General features: G+C 44.8%; 1 protein-coding gene across 5 annotated transcripts in view; it reads left to right on the plus strand.

Annotated features, from left to right (window-relative positions):
* LOC115089807 (coiled-coil domain-containing protein 170-like) overlaps positions 1-21,028 on the plus strand; it is a 172,426-nt gene that overhangs the window by 133,932 nt on the left and 17,466 nt on the right. For 4 of the 5 annotated variants that reach the window (XM_029598117.1, XM_029598120.1, XM_029598119.1 and 1 more), the window contains exons 8-9: positions 5,764-6,081; positions 18,581-18,781. In XM_029598117.1, the coding sequence (XP_029453977.1) occupies positions 5,764-6,081; positions 18,581-18,781 (519 nt within the window). The remainder of the gene's footprint in view (positions 1-5,763; positions 6,082-18,580; positions 18,782-21,028) is intronic. The other variant, XM_029598121.1, reaches the window with a different exon arrangement.

The following is a 21,028-nucleotide window of genomic DNA, read 5'->3' on the forward strand; positions in this document are numbered from 1 at the left end:
TGTGTGGGTTTGATGAGTGTTTGAGGCTTGGTGTGAAGATCGAGGAGTGTTTCCTTGTTCAGTAGGGATCCCGCTCATTTTTTTTTGCAGGATGGGTTGAATAAAGGGTTGGCCCTTAATTCCTTAAAGGTATAGGTAGCAGCTCTTGCTTGTTTCAGGGGCCAGGTGAAAGGTGAATCCTTATTGCCTCATCCTGATGTGGCCCGTTTCTTGAAGAGAGTGAAACATCTTCACCCTCCCTTGTGATTACCAGCTCCTTTGTAGAGTCTTAACCTGATGTTGGATTTCTTGGCAGGCCCTATGTTTTGACTGCTGCATAGCCTTTCCTTGTGGTTACTGATCTTGAAAGTGGTGTTTCTGGTGGCGATTTGTTCTGCGCATCGAATTTCCAAGCTGCAGATCTTATCTTGGTGGGAACCGTTCCTTCGGGTGACTCCAGGGGCGATACAGATGCGTACTATTCCTTCCTTCTTGCCTAAAGTGGTCACAGATTATCACTTGAATCAGTCCATTTCCCTACTGTCCTTGGATAAGGAAAGAGATGCGGAGGAATACCGCCTGTTGCATCCCTTAGATGTCAAGAGACATGTCATGAGATATCTGGAAGTTTCTAAACCTTTCTGAAAGACAGATCGCCTATTCATCCTCCATGGTGGAGGAAAATAGGGTGAACCAGCTTCGCGGGCTACAATAGCTTGCTAGGTTAAGGAGGTGGTCATGGCTGCGTATGTGGTGGCTGAAAAACCGTTGCCCACTCAGGATAGGGCTCGTTCTACTAGGGCTCAGGCAGTGTCTTGGACGGAGGTTAGATTGTTGTCTCCTGTCGATATTTGCCGAGCTGCAACGTGGTCCTCCTTACACACCTTTTCCAGGTATTATCATCTGGATGTGCAGGCTCGGGAGGATGCAGCCTTGCACGTGTTGTTTTGACTGGACCGCAGGCAGCCTTCCCACTGATTCTAGATTCATCTGTCTGGAAACTAAGAAATGAGAAATTACTACTTATCTGATAATTTCCTTTTCTTTAGGACAGACAGATGAATCCAGCTTCCCAACCTTGGCTGCCGAATGATTGTGTTATGGTCCTCCTATGTGGCTATGTGTTCCAGGGGATAACTGGTAAGTGTTAATCCAGTCCCTAGACTGTCTGAGCTCAGTGTTTCTTGTTGTTTGAGTACAGTATTGGTTGTCTGTTTTTAATCAAGTTTTTTGCTAGTCTGTCCACAGTTGCTTTTGAAGAGAATACTGGCAGGCTGATGTCACTGCAGGAATATATATACTGTGACCTCAGTTTGCTCCGTCTCAACTGCTGGTAGAAGTGCATAACCCACTGGTTCTGGATTCATCTGTCTGTCCTAAAGAAAAGGAAATGATCAGGTAAGTAGTAATTTCTGATTATTTTTTTACACCTATGTGAAAGAAATTTCCCAAGTATGGCATTATTTAGATGTCAGTTCCACATTTGAGGAATGGTATTTAATTTTTAGAACTCCTGGAATGCTCATGCACCATTCCTCTGCTTGGAGAGAATTCATTTTACAGCTTCAAATGCTCGAGCAGGTCACAAGGCATTGTGTGTGCACATTCTCCTTCCCTCTGTGCTAGTGCGATTCCTGGGCACACAAATACTCTCCATTAAGCCATAGTTTGAGAAAAGACTTCATACAGTTGCGCTACCTGCGCAGAATTGCCAAATAAGACCCCCGGCATACTGAGAACGGAGAGTGCGAAGATGAAAGACCCAGCATGCTGTTCGCGGCGAAGATGAAGGCCCCTGTGTGCCGCAGGATACGCGCCGTTCACAGTGAAGATGAAGGCCCTGATGTGCTATTCGTGGCGAAGATGAAGGCACCTTTGTGCCGCGAACAGAGTGTGCTCCGCTCATGGCGAAGATGAAGGCCCCGGTGAGAGTGAATGAGTGTGTGTGAGAGGAGAGGGAGAGAGGTGTGAGGGAGGGGAGGAGTGTGTGAGGGAGGGGAGGGAAGGGGGTGTGAGGGGGGAGGGAAGGGGGTGTGAGAGAGGGGAGTGGAGAGTGTGAGAGAGGAGGGGGAGGGGAGGGGTGAGGAGGAGGGTGGGGTGTGTGAGAGAGCAGGGAGAGGGGTGTGAGAAGAGAGGGTGAGAGAGAGCAGGGGGGTGAGAGCAGCAGGGTGAGCAGGAGGGTGTAAAAGAGAGCATGGGAGATGAGAGAAGGGGGGGGGGAGGAATGCTTGAGTGTGGGTGCCAGAGAGAGGGAGCCTATATGAGGAGATTGTGATGGAGTATGTATATGTGTGAGAGATTGGGAGCTCGTGTATATGAAAAAGGGATCATGTGTATGTGAGGGTGCTAGCCTGTGTGAAGGGATTGGGTATGTGTGAGACAGAGCCTGTGTGAAGGGGTGCATGAGAGAGAGACATAGGTAGCTTGTGTGAGAATGTATGTGAGAGAGAGAAAGGGAGCTTGTGTGGGTGTGTATGCAAGAGAGAGGGCCCTGTATGAGGGGATGTGAGTGTGTGCGAGAGAGTGAGGGAGCCTGTATGAGGGTGTATGTGTGTGCACGAGAGAGTGAGGGAGCCTGTATGAGGATGTGTGTATGTGTACTAGAGAGAGGGAGCATATGTGTGAGAGGGAGGGACAGAGGGAGCCTGTGTGAGGGACAGTACTGAGAACGGGGTCAAACTCTTGGAGTGGAGATAGAGTGGAAGGGGTTGAGCCTAGAGGTGGAAGGGAGAGAAACTGGCAGGTGAAGGAGTTGAGGCCTGAGAGGGCAAAGTGACCAGGGGAGTAGGGAGAGCAAGTGGAAGGGACACTCTTACAGTGAATTTCTAGAGAAATTCTGATCAAAATATTTAAAATTCTGCATCTCGAAGTAATAACTTTTTTCTATATTAATTTAAAATGTAATTACTTAGACTGTCATGTAAATTGTGTTATTTTGGCCAATGTAAAGTTTGCAGAATTTTACATTTTTTGCGCAGAATTCCCCCAGGAGTATTAGTAGGTAGCTGCTAGGGGTGTGCATTTGTTTCCTACGTATTGGTATTCCGCAACGTATAGGGCCATATTCGTTGTATTCGTGGGGAAGCGAAATGTATCGCGATTCCCCACGAATACAACAAATCTTCGCCAAATTATTCGGCCGTCTAAAGGAGTGAATTTAAACAAACCCCCCACCCTCCTGACCCCCCCCAAAGACTTACCAAAACTCCCTGGTGGTCCAGCGGGGGGTCCGGGAGCCATCTCCTGCACTCACCCCCTTGGCTGCCGGTATTCAAAATGGCGCTGATAGCCTTTGACCTACTATGTCACAGGGGCTACCGGTGCCAATGGTCAGCCCCTGTCACATGGTAGGAGCAATGGATGGGGGGGGTCAAGAGGGTGGGGGGTTTGTTTAAATTCACTCCTTTAGACGGCCGAATAATTTGGCGAAGATTCGTTGTATTCGTGGGGAATCGCGATACGTTTCGCTTCCCCACGAATACAACAAATATGGCCCTATACTTTGTGGATTACCAATATGTAGGAAATGAATGCACAAGATGGCGCCGGCCATCCATTGCTCCTACCATGTGACAGGGGCTGACCAAAGGCACCGGTAGCCCTTGTGACATAGTAGGTCAAAGGCTATTGGTGCCATTTTGAATACCGGCAGCCGAGGGTGTGAGTGCAGGAGATGGCTCCCGGACCCCCCGCTGGACCACCAGGGAGTTTTGGTAAGTCTTGGGGGGGTCAGGAGGGTGGGGCTTGTAGTTAATTCAATTTTAGCCAGGAAATAAATAAGAATTAACGCATGAACGTATCGGGGGGCCCCCTTGCCGAATGCAACGTATCTGCCCCCCGATGAATATGAATCCCGAATGCAACGTATGGCGTCCCTCTGCACATCCCTAGTAGCTGCAAGAAACAAAATTGGAGGAATTTCTTACTTTAAGTCAAGCATGCCCCTCCTTTTGACCTGTCCACGTCACCTGATCTAGTACTAAATTTACTCTCAATGTTGTAACTAACGGGCATGGTTTTCACAGAGATTTCCATACGTAAACAGCTGTTCCTCTTAAACCAGCGTTTACCCATGGTGAAAAAACCCTTTGAAAATTGAACCCCACTAATGTGGGGTAAAGGCATTGGGGAGGGGCTAGAATGGGCCGAAGAGACTACATGTGGGCAGTTCAGTTTGAAACTCCTGTACCTACTTTAGCCCACAAAAGCCTGCCCTGGGAATTTCCCTGTGAAAAGTAGTTTGCAGGCCCATGGGGAGATCAAAAATTGTCCTCAATGTTTTTACATTTTGGACATCACAAAAAAAGGAGAGATAGCTTACCACTTGTAACAACTATAGCAGCTATGATACGTGGTGGAGTATTTTGAACATAAATAGTAAAATTTGTGCATTTAATATGCTTCCTTTAAACATAATGGATTTTCTTTTTTTTTGGAATTAAATTTTTATTAACAGGTGTTATTCACAAGAAATTATCACCAACATTTACATTAAGAAAGTCAGAGAATAGCAACCATTGCTAAGCCTACCCTATTATCACAAACCAAAGAAAATGACATAAGTAAATAATTACTATAACAAATTAAAATAAATAAAATAGTGTAGTAGGAAAGCATAACTATACAACAAGAATCACTTCCTCTCCAACCTGCGTTTCTTGTTGTACTCCCCCCTCCCCCACCAACCCCAAAACTACCCCATAATCCTCCTATTTATAAAGTTTACTGTATCCCAAGTTACTATTCCCACCTTCCCAACCCCCCCCCCCAGCTCCTATTAACCCCTCATTCCCCACCCTAGCCTTCCACCGGATGTAAGGTCTCCCTATTTTCTCAAAGTTATCCAACCTATCATTCTTCAAAGCAGTGATTTTCCCCATTTAGTAAACTCTCTCAATTCTGGATTTGACCTCATCTATTGATGGTACCATCTGCATGATGGATTTTCCACACCAGGGGCTGAAGAGGATGAAATAAATGGGAGTACTCCATGTACCGTCTTCCTCTCGACCACTGCCTCTTCCCTCCATCGGTTCCTTTAGTTTTCTCTTACTCCACTTCAGACTCCTCTCTCCTCTCCTTCAGGTTCTTCCCCTACTCCTCCTCCAGGTTGTGCTGTTCTCTCCTCCCTTATTCCCCATGTTTAAGATACTCCCACTCCTTGACTATTTTCTTAAGTGGACTAACTCGGCAAACACAATTCTCTCCTCCTCTGAAGGAATTTCAGATTCCAGGCCACAGAGCTCAGAGCTGTGACTCGTAGGCAGACCTGCAGCGCAGGGACACAGGAAGAGCATCCCATACGATTGTCCTTCTCCACCTGCACCTGCTTCCGTTCTAAACAGGATGCGCACAGGGAGGTAAAACAGCTGATCTCCCCCCCCCCCCCTACCAGCACCACCAATATCATGCTGCTGGATTTTGGCGGGGAGGGAGGGAACAGCAGGATGGGCTCCAGTGGCCTATGATGGCTCCTTCCCCTCTTCTTCCTGGGCCAAGCTGGGGCAGAGAAGGATGCTGCCCTTCTTAAATTACTGTTCCACCCTTTTTTTTTTCAGTATCTGCATAACTATTTTCCCATGATTTGGAAGATTACATAGCAATTAACCTGCTGGCTGGCACAGTCCAGGTATTACCCTGTTGCATGCAGGGATTTGTAGTTCTGCTTTTTCTAGGGAATTCAAGTTCATGCATGCAGTGAGGTGACAGCAGGAATATACAACCCTGTTAGAGGTTCAGAGAGCTAGAACTGACAGTATGGCTTTGCGTATTTATTTGTTTAAGGAAAGAGATGAAGCTCTTCTAGCCAGGAAGAACTTGGAGTGGGAGAATAGCACTCTCTTAGAAAAGCTGAAAGGTGGCCATGCGGCGTGGGATAAGTCTCACCTGGAGCTGTTGCACAAAGGGAAACAAATGTCCGAGCTAGACCAAAGTCTCCGTGCATCCATGTACGAAGCCAGGGCTGCCCAGAGCCTGCACCAGACCTTCCTCACTCAGCTGGCAGCCCTCCTCAGCAATGCATTCATCACTGTACCCAGGACAGAGGAAGCTATCAAAGAGAGGGTCCAAGAAGTCTGTAGCAATGAACATACTTGGAAATCTGTAAGTTATACTGAGCACCAGGTTTTTTTTATTTCTTGACAATTCTTCTATTCTGCCTATACCAACTCAGCTGTGAAAATTGTCATGTTGGAAAGATTTGGTTTTTTGTCTCTTTACAACCTGTAACCAGCATGTGGTATGTTCATGTTGTAGTCCTTTAACTTCATCCAGTTTTCAAAAGTTTACCACTAATTTACCAAAGAGGCTTTCTTTAATAAGGAACTTTTTTTAAATTTTTTAACCAATGGAAAAACTGCTTTGCAGATCAGAACCTTATGTAGAGTATGTTGGTTTGATATGCGTTGTAGAAGTGGTAAATATACGTTTAGGAATTTGACAAACATTAGTTATTTGTGCTTAATAATAACCAATACAATATGAAATTGGGTTAAACAGCTAAGGAAGAAGAAGCCCTAGGCTACTATTCCAGAATTACTTTTCCAGTTACTTTATCTAACATGTAATAAATATTCTACTGTTTACGTAGGTGTTGGAACAGGGTGGACCACATGGGCCCTGGACCCACCAACTTTTTGCCATGGCATCACTAAAGCAGTCCCGCAGTCATGACATGAATCTGCAAGTTTAAGCCATGCAGATGCCTGTATTCTCATGTTGGGTCTTGCAAGATTCAGCACAAGACTACATACATCCACACAGCTCAAAAGAACACGTTTGAGCCATGCTGGGGCCTGTACTCAAATGCTGAATCTCATGAGACTCAACACAAGAATACAGGCACCTGCCTACAGGAAGGTGAGGGTAAGTGACTGGGGGTCTGAGATTGACTATGGGCCCATGGCAGGCTTGAAGGAGACTGAGGTGGGGGTGAGAGGCTCTGAGACTAGGGATTGGGAGTCTAAGGCTGGCTGGGAGGGTCCAAGGCTAGTGGCTGGAGTCCTCTTCCCATCCTTAATCTACTGGTGGGTGCAGGGAGGTGGAGAGAAAAAGATGAGGAGGAGATGGTAGCTGCTGTGCAGGGGAAAAGAAAGAGAGGTTGGGGAAATATTAAAAACATAAAAACATGACAAATTAAAAATACTGTCCTTGTCTCCATCACTTCTACTGGGAGGCTGTTCCATGCATCCATCCACCACCATCTCCGTAAAGAAATATTTCTTTAGATTACTCGTGAGTCTAACCTGTTTCATCTTCATCCACTCATTCTAGAGCCTCCTTTATTTTGGAAGAAACCTGCATTCTGTGCATGGAAACCCTGAAGTTATTTAAATGTCTATCATATCTCCCCTATTCCACCTTTCCTCAAAGGTATACATGTCTAGATCTTTAAGTCCCTGTATGTTATAGAACAAAGACAGTGGACCATTCTAGTAGATACCCTCTGGATTGATTCCAATCAGTATCTACTTCAAGATGCAGTCTCCAGATCTGTATATAATATTCCAAACGAGGTCCATACATTAAGAAGGCCAAATGACTGCCAGCATGGTTAACTTGCAAGGTAAGAGAGGCTATTGTAGTCAAAAGAACTTTCTTAAAAAACTGGAAGAAGGATCCATCAGAAGAAAATAAGAAATAGTATAAGCATTGGCAAGTTAAATGTAAAACATTGATAAGAAAGGCTGAGAGAGAATTTGAAAAGAGCTGGCCGTAGAAGCAAAAACTCATAATAAAAACTTTTAAAAATATATCCGAAACAGGAAGCCTGCAAGAGAGTCGGTTATACTATTAGATGAGCCAGGGGTTAAAGGGGCACTTAGAGAAGATAAGGCCATCATGAAAAGACTAAATTAATTGTTTGCTTTGGTATTTACTCATGAGGATGTTGGGGAGATACCTGTTCCGGTAACATTTTTCAAGGTTGATGATTCAGATGAATTGAACCAAGTCAAGCACAAAATGATGCACATAGGGAAAAAACCCCACACTGAAGTTACATGATGTTAGGTTCCCAGTAAAAAGATCTAGGCATCATAGTGGACAGTATATTGAAACAGTCTGTTCAGTGTGCTGTAGAGGTCAAAAAAGCAAGCAGAACATTAGGAATTATTAGAAAAGGAATGGAAAATAAAATGAAGAATGTCATAATTCCTCTGTATCGCTCCATTGTGAGACTGCACCTTCAATACTGTGGGCAATTTTGGTCTCCCCATCTCTAAAAAGATATAGTTGCACTGGAGAAGGTACAGAGAAGAGCGACCAAAATGATAAAGGGGATGGAACAGATCCCCTAAGAGTAAAGGCTAAAAAGGTTAGGGCTGTTCAGCTTGGAGAAGAGATGGCTGAGGGGGGATATGATAGAGGTCAATAAAATCATTAGAGAAGTAGAACAGGCAAATGTGAATCGGTTATTTACTCTTTCAGATAATATAAGGACTATGGCACACAGCAAGTAGCACATTTAAACTAATCAGTGAAAATTCTTTTCACTCAACAAACTATTAAGCTCTGGAATTTGTCACCAGAGGATGTAATTAAGGCAGTTAGCATAACTGGGTTTAAAAAAGATTTGGACAAGTTCTTTGGGAAGTCCATAAACTGCTATTAATCAAGTTGACTTAAGGAATAGCCACTGCTTATTACTGGCATTAGTAGCATGGGATTTATTTAATGTTTGGGTACTTGCCAGGTACTTGTATCCTGGATTGGCCTCTGTTGGAAACCGGATGCTGGGCTTGATGGACCCTCAGTCTGAACCAGCATGGCAACTTTTTAAGTTCTTATGGTCTCACCAAGGACATTCAGGGGTAATGTCACCTCTTTTTTCCTGCTAACCATTCTCCCTGTGTCGCCAAGTATCCTTCTTGCTTTTGCTGTCGCCTTATCACCAGTTTGGTCACCTTCAGATCATCCAATAATATCACCCCTAGACCCCTCTTTTTTGTGCATAGAATTTCACCCGCATACAGTATCCCTCCCGTTGTTTTTTTGCAGCCCAAATACATGACATCACATTTTTTTAGCACTAAATCTTAGCTGCCAGACTCTAGCCATACCTCGAGCTTTGCTAGATCCCTGGTCCTAGGCAAGGGGTGGGAAGAGCAAAGTAGCACATGAGTGGCGTGGGTGTGGAAACTGTTGTTTTGGGGCCACCGAGCACCCATATTGTTCTTGTGAGTGTTGAGGGTGAATGTTAGGTAACAAAACACCCTCCCCCCCATTCTCCACAAGTACAATAACAGGAGCTCAGTAGTCCCCACATGACACCCCATGCTCCACAAGAATGAAAATGGGGGCTTGGCTTAATCATGGGAGGAAATGTATTTCTGTTTCTATTTTCCAGTTTTGCACTGCATACAGTGTCTGGCATATTCAGGTTTCCATTTCAGTTTTTGTCTGCCCGTTTGTACTTTGTGAATCCATTTTTTGCCTCTATTGGCCACAGTTGGAGACAGGATACTTGGCTTGATGGACTTTGGTCTGACACAACATAGCATTTCTTATGTCTTATGTGGTCAACCATTTTGTAAGGGTCTGTCTGTGTTCTGCTAGCGTGTAGAGATCTACAGCAGTCTTGTTTATTATGTTTTCTCAAAAGGAGGTATATTGAAGTTCTAGGGCCCGTGTAGTTTTTGTCTTTTTTTTTTTTTGCAGGATTTTGTAGCATTTCACAGTTCACCTGGTAGTGAAGGGAGGTTGTGATGTTGTTGCTTAGAAGACACCAGACTTTGAATATTTTTTTGTATGGTGAGATGTACAGGTTAAAATCTTACTCTGCATCCATTGTTGGAAGAGTATGGATGTGTGTGGTGGGGGAGGTTTCTGAGGATACAAAATATATATTTACAGAACAGGGTTTATGTTGGATTGGTCTTGCATGTACATTGATAAGAATGAACCTCACTCTTAAGCCAGGGGATGCTGGGCATTATCTCGGTCTCATGAATTTACTGCTCGTGCTCCTCTTAATACTTGCCTTGTGCCAAACAGCTTCTCTCTGAATCCTGCACAGTGTAATATATACAGGCAAAATATTGAGGTGAACTTGGAAGTACGTTTTAGTCAGGTGAGTGGTGCCCAAACAAGTGGAGCTGTTTGTTTCTTTAGGTCACATCTGCCTGCTCTCTGATTACATCTCTCGGCGCTTGTTCATCTTCTTTCTCTCCATACAGTACAGAATTGTTGCTTAGAACTGACACTTCTATTGTAAAGTCAAGTGGCCGCCAATGAAGAGTGGGTGACTCGCCAGAATGATGGCTACTGCCTGGAGACAATACCCTTATTAAATAAACATACACATGCTTACTGTGACTCCAACATCGCTCTAAGCTTCAACAGCAAGAGGAAATGTGGAAAAAAGGATTCACACTCACAAAGAGGGGAGTAGCTGGCTTGTTACGGCGGTTACTACCCCAAATCAAATAAGCTTGATACTTCACTTTCAATGCATATACAGCATAGTTCTCTGCTTCAACGGCAGGGGAGAAGAAAAACTGATACTTCACACATCCAGCAGAGCTCTCTGCTTCAACGGCAGGGGAGAAGAAAAGAGGGTTCGCACTCACAAAGCGGGGAGTAGCTGGCTTGTTACGGCGGTTACTACCCCAAACCAAATGTGCCTGATACTTCACTTTCGATGCATATCCAGCATGGCTCTCTGCTTCAACAGATTGGGAGAAGACTGATACTTCACGCATATCCAGCATAGCTCTCTGCTTCAACGGCAGGGGAGAAAAAAAGAAAACTGATACTTCACGCATATCCAGCATAGCTCCCTGCTTCAACGGCAGGGGAGAAGAAAAACAACCAATAAGGGCTGTATAACATAGTCTGGGTAAAACAAATAAGCATGGGTGTAGCTTGCTTATTGGCAGGGGAGAAGCTTGCTTATTGGCAGGGGAGAAGAAAAACAACCGATAAGGGCTGTATAACATAGTCTGGGTAAAACAAATGAGCATGGGTGTAGCTTGCTTATTGCGGCGGCTACTACCCCTGACTAGTCAAGCTAGATATTTCACTTGGATGCAGCTCCATCACTGCTCTCTACATTAAAGGTGGGGGTGGAAGGGAAATAGAACCAAGAGCTAGGAGAAACAGATAAGTATGAGAGAAAAAATGTGTGAAGCTTGCTGGGCAGACTGGATGGGCCATTTGGTCTTCTTCTGCCGTCATTTCTATGTTTCTATATATGTTTCTATGTTTTTGTCGTTTTCTCCTTTACCACTATATCTGGTTTTCTAATATCAAGCTTTTTATTGGTTAGTCTTGGAATGAATTTTACTCTGATGTACACGAAGAATGTATGTAAGAAAGAATGACATTAACTGTAAATGTAAGAAGTTGGTAATAGGAGCTGGGGGCGGAGCTTGGTTTGGGCCCCTCCCCCCCAACCAAAAAGGCATTCTGCTGCCCCTGATTGTTTACCACGGTGTTTAGAAAAGCACTTGTTACTAACTGACTCGTTACTAACTGACTCAGGAGCATCATCAGAAAATATTATTTCATGAAAAGAGTGGTGGATCCCTGGAACACCCTCCGAAAGAGGGTGGTAGAGGTTAAAACGGTGATAGACTTCAAGACTTCTCTTCACAAGTTGATTTTTTTAGCCAGTCAAAACTTAAGTTCCTTATCTATGCTAAATGTGACTATGCGATTTAGGACTCTGTTCGTAATTTGGGTATTTTATTTGACAGTAGGCTAACATTTAGGCAGTATTTTCAAAATATCCTAAAATCGGATTATTATAAACTTTACCTTTTAAGACATTTAAAATACATTCTGAATCCTATTGATTTCAAAGCTATTGTTCAAGCTTTTGTCTTAAGTACCCTGGATTACTGCAACTCTTTGTTTATTAAGCTCCCAGGTAGTCAGTTATGAGCCATCCAAGTTTTGCAAAACTCAGCAGCTAGTTTAATAACTGGGTCTCAACGTTGGGAACATATATCGCCAATATTGAATGAGTTCCACTGGTTACCGATAGAATATAGGATAAGATTTAAAATTCTAACCCTGGTATATAAATCTATGAAGTCCATTGCACCCAGTTATTTATCAGGTCAGTTACAAGCTTCTGTCCCTTCAAGGATGTTGAGTTCTGCAGATAAAAATCTCCTTTCCATTCCCACAGTTAAAATGGCGCGGTTGAGTGAGACACGCTCTAGATCATTTTTTGTTTCAAGACCCATATTGTGGAATTTGTTGCCACCTGCTTTACGTATGCTTAATGACCTTAGTTCAGAAAACAGTTGAAGTCAATACTATTTAGGCAGGCTTATGAACTGGAATAACTGATATCTCAGTGCTAAGGCAGCTTGATCAGTTTCATATATTGTATTTTTGCTTTTATATACTGTTTGTTTTGTTATTGATTATACTAGCCGTTAAGCCCGTTAAAACGGGCGAGATTCCATCGGTCAGACCAGCACGGTTAGAGCCGCTCTGTTCTTCACAACTTCCCTTTTCCTTCCATCCCCTCTCATCTTTCCTTTCCTTCCCCTCTCACCTCATCTACAACCCCTTCCCTCTCCCAGCCATTCTCCACTCTTTTTTCTCTTCTCCAAAACTTCTTACCCTTCCCACTTGTTCAATCATATCCTCTTCCCTTTTCCTTCCCCTCTCACCTTCCCTTCCCCTTCTCCCCTCTCCCTCAGCCCTCCTCCACTCCACCCTTCCCACTTACTCATATCCTCTTCCTTCCATCCCTTCTCATCTTCCCTTTCCTTCCCCTCCCACCTCCTCAACCCCTTCCCTCTCCCTCAGCCCTCCTCCACTCCCTTATTCTGTACTCCACAACTTTACCTTCCCCACTTACTCACATCCTCTTCCTTCCACTCCCACCTCCTCCACAGCCCCGTCCCTCTCCCTCAGCCCTCCTCCACTCCCTCTTCTTCTCTTATCCAGAATGCGCGCCTCACCACCGGGCTCGTTGCTGGTCCGCCTGACTCTTAGATCCCGCCGTCGCTGCTCCATGGAAGGTCTCCGCCTCTCCACCGGGCTCGTTGCTGGCCTACCCGACGCTCGGTGATGAGGCGCGCGTGAGAGACAGACTCCCGGAGACCTCCCATTTCTGTGTCTGTGCAGCCGCTTCTCCCCGCGCGAGAGAGAGACCCCCCCGGAGACCTTCTGTGCTGCCGTCGCCGCTGCTCCTTGTCGCTGCTTCCAAGCAGCTCTCCGCTGCTCCATTTCTTCCCAGCACCATGATGCTGCCCTCTGACCGACGTGCTCTTGCGCATGCGCAGTAGAGCTGCTCTCTACTGCGCATTTGCGGCACGTCGGTCTAAGCCCATTTATATGGTAGATTGTTTTATGAATGTTTAATTATGTATTGTAATCCGCTTAGCGCATATTATTGTTATAAGCGGAATATAAACATTTTAAATAAATAAATAAGACAGCATGGGATAAGCACAGAGGATCAATAGCTGCAAAAAAAGTGAAGAGACAGTGGAAGCTCCACCTAGCGATACAGCAGGCCACTGGGGTGATTGGGTTGATGCTGGCAGGCAAGGATTTGAGAATAAGAATGAAAAGAAAAAAGATGGTAGCCAGACTGATCCAACAGGCCACAAATTAAGGGATTGTTGGATCTGTGTACCATGCTGCATAGAACTAAATAATAAATCAGCTGGATTTATACTGTGTAGAATCAACACATGGGTGAATCATGAGTGGGGTTCTGACTGCTTGCTGTCAAGAGAAATGCAATATGATGTGTGATATGGTGATTATTATTACTGAAGATTAGTAGATTTGCAGTTATGTAACTAAAGCTACACCTCACTTGAGACTGGCTGACTCAGTGCGGCAAGTTGGTGGTGTGTGGAGTACTATTCAGAAAAGCCACATAAATCAATAAGGCTTGATTTTTGGTCATTTAGGTTATTACATGTCTCGTGTTTAGATATAAGAAGGGAAGAGGCGCCGAGTGTATTTTCAATAGGGGATCTTATGCTTATCTACTGAAGGGTAGGGTAAAGAAGAAGACCGAAAAAAACCCCCCAGTCTTGGATAAGGAGTGATATTTGTAAGTGGTCATGCTGTATGGCTGGTAGCTGGGATATGTCTTTAGCAGTGTGGATAGAATAACTGTGCAGACTGGATGGGTTTGTTGGTCTTTTTCTGCTGTAATTTACTGTGTTATTAAGAGGTCAGTTTTCAACGGGATCTAGCTGGCTATGTAAGGACTTATCCATCAAGTTCAAAGCCTTTGAAAATCCTTCCCTGTTCAGAAATTAAATTTAGTTCCCTAAACATTACTAGGTGGCTAATTTTAGCTGGTGAAATTTGGGATAGGCATGGGGGTGGGGGAGAGTTGGACGGTTAGAGATTATTTTCAGCACTAGTTACCTATCTTGCCCAGCCATATCTAGGTACTGCAATAGCAGGTCTAAATAAGAACATAAGACTTGACATACTGAGTCAGACCAAGGGTCCATCAAGCCCAGTATCTTGTTTCCAACAGTGGCCAGGCCAGGTCACAAGTACCTGGCAGAATCCCAAGGGATAGATAGATTCCAAGCCACTTATCCCAAGAATAAGCAGTGGATATCTGCAACTCTACCTTAGTAATGATTTATGGACTTTTCCTCCAGGAACTTGTCCAAACCTTTTAAAATCGTAGCTATACTAATAGCTTTTACCACATCCTCTGGCAACGAATTCCAGAGCTTAATTATGTGTTGAATAAAAAAATATTTTCTCTTATTAGTTTTAATTACCCAGTAACTTTATTGTGAGTCCCCTGGTCTTTGTAATTTTCAAAAGAGTAAACAACTGATTAACGTTTACTCGTTCCATTCCATGCTTTATTTTATAGACCTCTATCATATCTCCCCTCAGCTGTCTCCTCTCCAGGCTGAAGAGTCCTAACCTCTTTAGCTTTTCTTCTGGCCTAATATCCTCTCTCTCTCTTTCTCCTGACTGTATGTATAAAAATAAAAAAACAATAGTGAGATTTATTGACCTCCCTTCCCCTTCCCTGCTGATAGTGCCATTGTCAGAGCAACTGCGGATGCTAAGCCAGGAGGGAGGTGAGCTTGTGTTGTCCTCTTAGCCTGGGTGAGGGACCACTGCAGCAGTTTGGGAGGTTCAGGCGTGTGTGTGGGGGAGGGGGGGAGTGCAAGGGATTTGGAGTGGGGAATGGAGATATATTTGGGAATGGGGATCATGATCTGATAAGGGTTTTTTTTAATGCAGGGAGGGATGGTGTTCAGGTTTGTTTGTTTTTTTAAAGGTTAAGCTAGGGAGGGTTATGGAAGGGAACAGCATTCTTGCTACAGTTCCTGCCTGGTTCCAGTACGATTGTCCTGTCTTCGTGTCAAGGTCCTCGACTGCCCTCTACCTCAGGCCAGGCCTGCTGCTCCATGCTGTTCGCAGCAGGTCCGAAAGAGCTTGGAATGGTCGGAGGACCATTCAACTTCCAATGTCCTCGGATGTTGGCCTTGGGAGCTTGCAGGCCTGGCAGAGGGTCAGCCCACCAGCCACGCTGGAATACGCCGTCAACCCTCGGGCCAGTCCTGATTTCACCTGGGGTCGGGCTGAGGCCCAAGGGCACACTAAAACAGCTCACTCACAACAGAATGCAAGGCCTTTGAGGCCGTTCACAACAGTATGCAAGGCCGTCAACGCCGCATTCACAACAGGGTCTGCATCAAAAGCCATGCGAGATGAGACTGAAGGACCTAAATTTGTATACCCTGGTTTGTATACCCTGGAGGAGAGAAGGGACAGGGGGATATGACATAGACATTTAAATATTTGAAGGGTATAAATGATGCATGGGAAGAAAGCCTTTTCCAATGGAAAGAAAACTGTAGAACTAGGCGGTCAAATTTATGAAGCTCCAAAGGGGTAGATTCAGGAACAGTGTCAGGAAATATTTCTTCACGGAATGGGTGGTGAATGCATGGCATGCCTTCTCAGAAGAGGTGGTTAAGATGAGAACTGTAATGTTGATGTATCAACCCAGAATACACATTTACTATTGAGATGAACTAGATCAGTGGTTCCCAACCCTGTCTTGGGGGACCCCTCCCAGCCAGTCAGGTTTTCAGGATATCCACAATGAATATGCATGAGAGAAAATTTGCATGCATACATTTTCTCTTATGCATATTCATTGTGGATATCCTGAAAACCCACTGGCTGGGGGGTCCCCAGGACAGGGATGGGAACCACTGAACTAGATATTGTATAAAATCAACCTAGAAATATATTTGCTAGAAAATGTACATGCTGTTATATCGACCTAGAATATGAGCATTGAAACAGAATGGGAATGTTGACCTAGCAACCATAAGACAATATTGTAAACTGTTGTGATCTGATTTTGGAATGACGGTATATAAAACAACTAAATAAATAATGGAATTCAAAAGAGCTTGGGATAAACACAGAGGATCCCTAGTGGCTAAAAGATGGAAATGAAGATAAGAGGTAACCTGCACTGAGGTAACGTGCATGGAGCAGCAGTTACTTCCCTTACTACCCTCAACAGAAGGCATAGAGGTAACCTGCACAGAACCACAGTAACTGCCCTTAACAGATTAAAAATAAATAAATGTAAAGAATGAATAAATAAAGCTTGCTGGGCAGACTGGATGGACCTCTTGGATCTTTTTCTGCTGTCATTTACTATGTTAAATATTTTTCCCCATAGTTGCTGGATAGGTTATACCACCATTTCCCTTCCTGGGAGAGCACACTGGGGCCGATGCAATATCATGCATGCAAAAAACTTGCATCCAGCCTGGATGCACACTTTTTGAATGTGCGCACATCCCCTCTGTTGGGCACTTAATCTAATATTCTAACGAGCTGGCGCGCTAAAAGGGACTTGCAATGGATAATTTGCAATTCCCTAGCATGTTCATGCCATCGAGCGCCCAGGAGAAGTGGCTGCGCGCAGCTGTGTGGTTGTGGCAGACTAAAAGACTGGATGATAATTTGGATTTGTATACTGCCTTTTATGGAAGCAGGATTTCAGTGTGGTCTGCAAATACCAAACTTCAGAAAGATATGCATTGCCCTCTTTCTGATAGAAAGTCTGGCTAATGGTACTGGTGCCCCTGTAGCTTGTAAAGGGGACAGAGAGCAGTGGCTACAACGTTGTAAAAATTGTTATCCCTACCCAGTGAGGTCATCAGAGGCACATGTATTAAGTGATTTGCCTAAGACCTGTCAGAATGAATGGGAGTTTAAACTCATGAGCCTCCAGACTTGTTCATTTCTACAACCACCTACACCTCCTGTCCCAGGGCAGAGATTTTATTAACAACTGACTATGGGGACACTGTTTCCTAGTTGCAAAATATACTGAGATAGATGACAGGACCTCTCTTAGAGAGTCATTTTGTAACATTGTGCATGTTAGAAATCAAATGGGCACACAGGTTACACCAAGTTTCAAATTGTCCTGGCAGGTCTATTTCAATATGATATTTGGTGCATGTAGTTTTGCCAAGAGAATTTATACTTGTATTTTTTAAAAATCAAAACAGTATGTAAGTCCCAGAGCCTGCCCAGACTCTGGTCCCCCCCCCCCCCCCCAAACGCCTCTCCCCTTTGTGTGTAAAAATATACACATACAGCATGCATGTAATTTTACACACGTGACGGTTGCACAGATTTCTAAAGGGTCATTTATGTGGGTGAAGCACACCTTTCCCCACAGAAGTCCATTTCCTGCGTGACAGAGATAAGCTGCATTTGACATTTTGATGAGAAAATTCTGAACTGTTGGTGCTGTTTCCGGAGACGGAGACAGTAATCCATCCCTAACTAAATAAAAGTGGCTACCAGTCACTGTAGCGATACTTTAGAGAGATGATTCATGACACAAGGCTGAAACAGAGCTTATTAGTAATAACAGCAACATGAAATGTGGCTAAATCAGTGGAGCTCACAGAAGGGCAAAATGCGAGGTGACTCACTACAATAGAATTAGCAAATTGTTTTTTCCATTTTGCTCATACCATTTATTCTTCTCTGAGCACCAAAAGGATGAAAGCAGGTTCTGTCTTAAATATGGAAAAGTTTGATCAAAGTGGTTCGAGGTGGTGATAAAAATGAATCTTTGATAGTAAGCATGTGGCCCAGATTTGCTAAGGCTTTTCTCCCATTCTGTGTGCAGGGGAAAAATGTGTGGAGGCCAATTATTATTTAAAAAACCCCACACATAAGTACCTGACTTTGGCACTTTGGTTTTTAGGTTGAAAATTCTCCTAACTTTAGGTACCTGAAACAGAGGCACCTAAACGTAGGCCTGCTAATTATTCACCCATATTTAAACACCTAGTTGCCTATCTTACTACCCATGATCTAACCTGCCCACTTTTTAAGGCTTAAATTTAGGTGCCTAGTGAAAACTGAAGGCTAAATTTGGGAATTCAGCCCTAGCCAGTTTTCATTAGGTATCAATCTGGGTACCAGTCTAACTCGCAAAGTTAAGAGTCTAAACCGTTTTAAATGGACTTGTTAATTTGTATGAAACAGCTGAAAATGTAATTTTGCGGTCTGGTTTCATGGTTTGGATATCTGCGGGCAGAATTATTGCAGGAAACGTTCTAACCTGCTAGGGTAATGCTTTATCCCACAGACAACCGAGGATCTTCAGAAGAAAGTAACTGTGCTAATGAAGCAGCTGGAGCAGCAGCAGGAGCTGTATCAGGAAGCCCTGAGCAAGTCTTATAAAACTGAGGAAACGCTGCAAGAGCACAGGGACTCCCTGAGACATCTGAAAGGGAAGCTGGCTTCGGACGACTTGCTCAAAGATGGCTATAACATTGAGAGAAAGCAAGTAAGAAGGCTTCTAGGAAGTAGCTGGGGTTTTTCAGGAGGTGGGCATTTGCCTCAGTATTTCTCTTTGGTTTACAGTCTCTACTAGGGATGTGCAGAAGAAAAAAAAATTCATTTTTGTTGTTCGATTCATTTTCGGGAGTTTTTTCCACACAAGTTTTGGTTCATGGATTGCTTGATTTGTTTTATTTGTGTGAAAAAAAAAACACAAATCAAGCAATTAAAAAAAATAACACAATCCCCAAAATGGCCAAAAAACAAAAGTGAAGCCTCCCACCCTCCCGGAAAAAATGCTGGGGCCAGGATCTCCCCTAGCCCCCACTTACCCAGTCCGTTTGGGATCTGCCAGCTAGGATTAGGCCTGAAGGCCTGGTCCCGACACTGGGGCCTTGGCCCGGACCCAGGACTGACGCAGGTCTGGGTCTGGGCTGCCGCCCTGGCATCAGGACCTGGCCCGGGTGGGGTCATGGCATCAGGCCTCGGTCAGGACTCCTGCCTAGGCTGAGGCCCAGGTGTTGCGACCCAGCCTCTGGGTTGGGTCACGGCATCGGGCCTGGGTCCAGGCCGAGGCCCGACCTTGCCATCAGATACCCGATGGAATAGGTTCTCAACCCTGTCCTAGGGACCCCCCCAGCCAGTCGGGTTTTCAGGATATCCACAATGAATATGCATGAGAGAAAATTTGCATGTTATGGATGCAGTGTATGCAAATTTTCTCTCATGCATATTCATTGTGGATATCCTGAAAACCCGACTGGCTGGGGGGGTCCCTAGGACAGGGTTGAGAACCACTGGGTAAGACCTTTTTCGGGTCTTAGCCGAGTCCCCGGCATTGGCGGGCCTAGGGCAAGACCCTGGCATTATGCTCGGGCTTAGGCTGCAGCCCATACTTTGACCCTTGGCCTATGCCCTAGGCGAGGCCTTGGCTTCGGGCCTAGCCTTAGGCCTGATGCATTTTCAAACAAATGCAATGAATAAGGTTCGTTTCATTCGGGTGGCCCCGATTTGTTTCGGGGCCCCTCAAATGGAACAAATTGCCCTTATTCATCATGCTTTTGAATTTTGTTTGCACATCCCTAGTTTCTACCTCTATTTGTGCAGGAGTCTTGCTTGCTGGCAAAGGATCCATCCATCCTCCTGCATTAGTTGGAATGGAGGTACTTTGGGTAAGGTAACCCTAAGCTGGCCGGGAAACCCCTTTCAAAGGTGGCCAAAATCCTGTCCTTACATAGAGAGTCCAAACCTCTCTCACCCCAGGTGAAGTCCCCAGATGGGTGTTCTCAAAGATATAAATAAATACTTACTCACAGTTAGCAGATCTTCACTCTTGTTCTTTTTCTCATACTTTTTCCTGTGGGGATCCCAGTTGGGTGGGATCCTGTGTCTAAACAGCGGCTTGGGCTGTTTTTCGCTCCAAGCATGAAAGAGGGCAACAATCTTTCTCCTGGGCAACTAACCAAAAGTCTTTCTTGTCCCCAAAAAATACGAACACCAGAGTTGTTCCTTGCAGCGGGACACCACCTCTGAAGGGCAGGTCTTCTCTGTCCAAGGCATCCCAAACACAGGGTTCCTCATGCCCTGAATCCAGGAAAGGCCCATGTGTCTCACAAGGCTCCTATCCAGCAAAAGTCCAAAATCCCTAAAATTAGTCCCAGGACAACCTATGGAGAGGGTTGCAACAGTGGAGTCCTTGACCCATCCCAAAGGGTCCTAGACAGGATGGAGCCAGGCCTCCAGGTAGGCCAAAAATCAACCAAGGGAAAACTCTCCAACCTTCCTCCAAAACAGCAAACTATACTGCCCCCCCCCCCCCTTGCCAAGCTCTCTGTACATGAGGGGAATGTCCATCCCAGCACCCTCAGAGGGAGGGGCTGCATCACATGCATCTTCCTCTAATTATCTTTCTCAAAAGTTTCACTGTCTGACTGGTAACCAGACTGGCTGTCGGCTACACCCACAATGGGGGGACTGGAACTTATATGACCAAAGTTTTCTTCTTTGTTAGGGACCCGAATGAGAGAGGGATTTTGTTTTAGATGTAAAATGAGGGGAACACCTACAGCCCTCCCTGATTGCCTACGTCTGCATTTGACATTTTATATGATTTGTTTGTTCCTTGCCTTGATGGTTTGCTCTGTAAGGAATGTAATCAAATTTAGAGCAGACAGAATCTCACTTTAACATGTCACTTGAAGGATGGTAGATTCAGCGGCACAGTGTCCGCTAACACCACACTGGCGTGTTAGCT

The sequence above is a fragment of the Rhinatrema bivittatum genome, chromosome 4 (genome assembly GCF_901001135.1).
Source record: "Rhinatrema bivittatum chromosome 4, aRhiBiv1.1, whole genome shotgun sequence".
Classification (NCBI taxonomy): Eukaryota; Metazoa; Chordata; class Amphibia; order Gymnophiona; family Rhinatrematidae; genus Rhinatrema; species Rhinatrema bivittatum.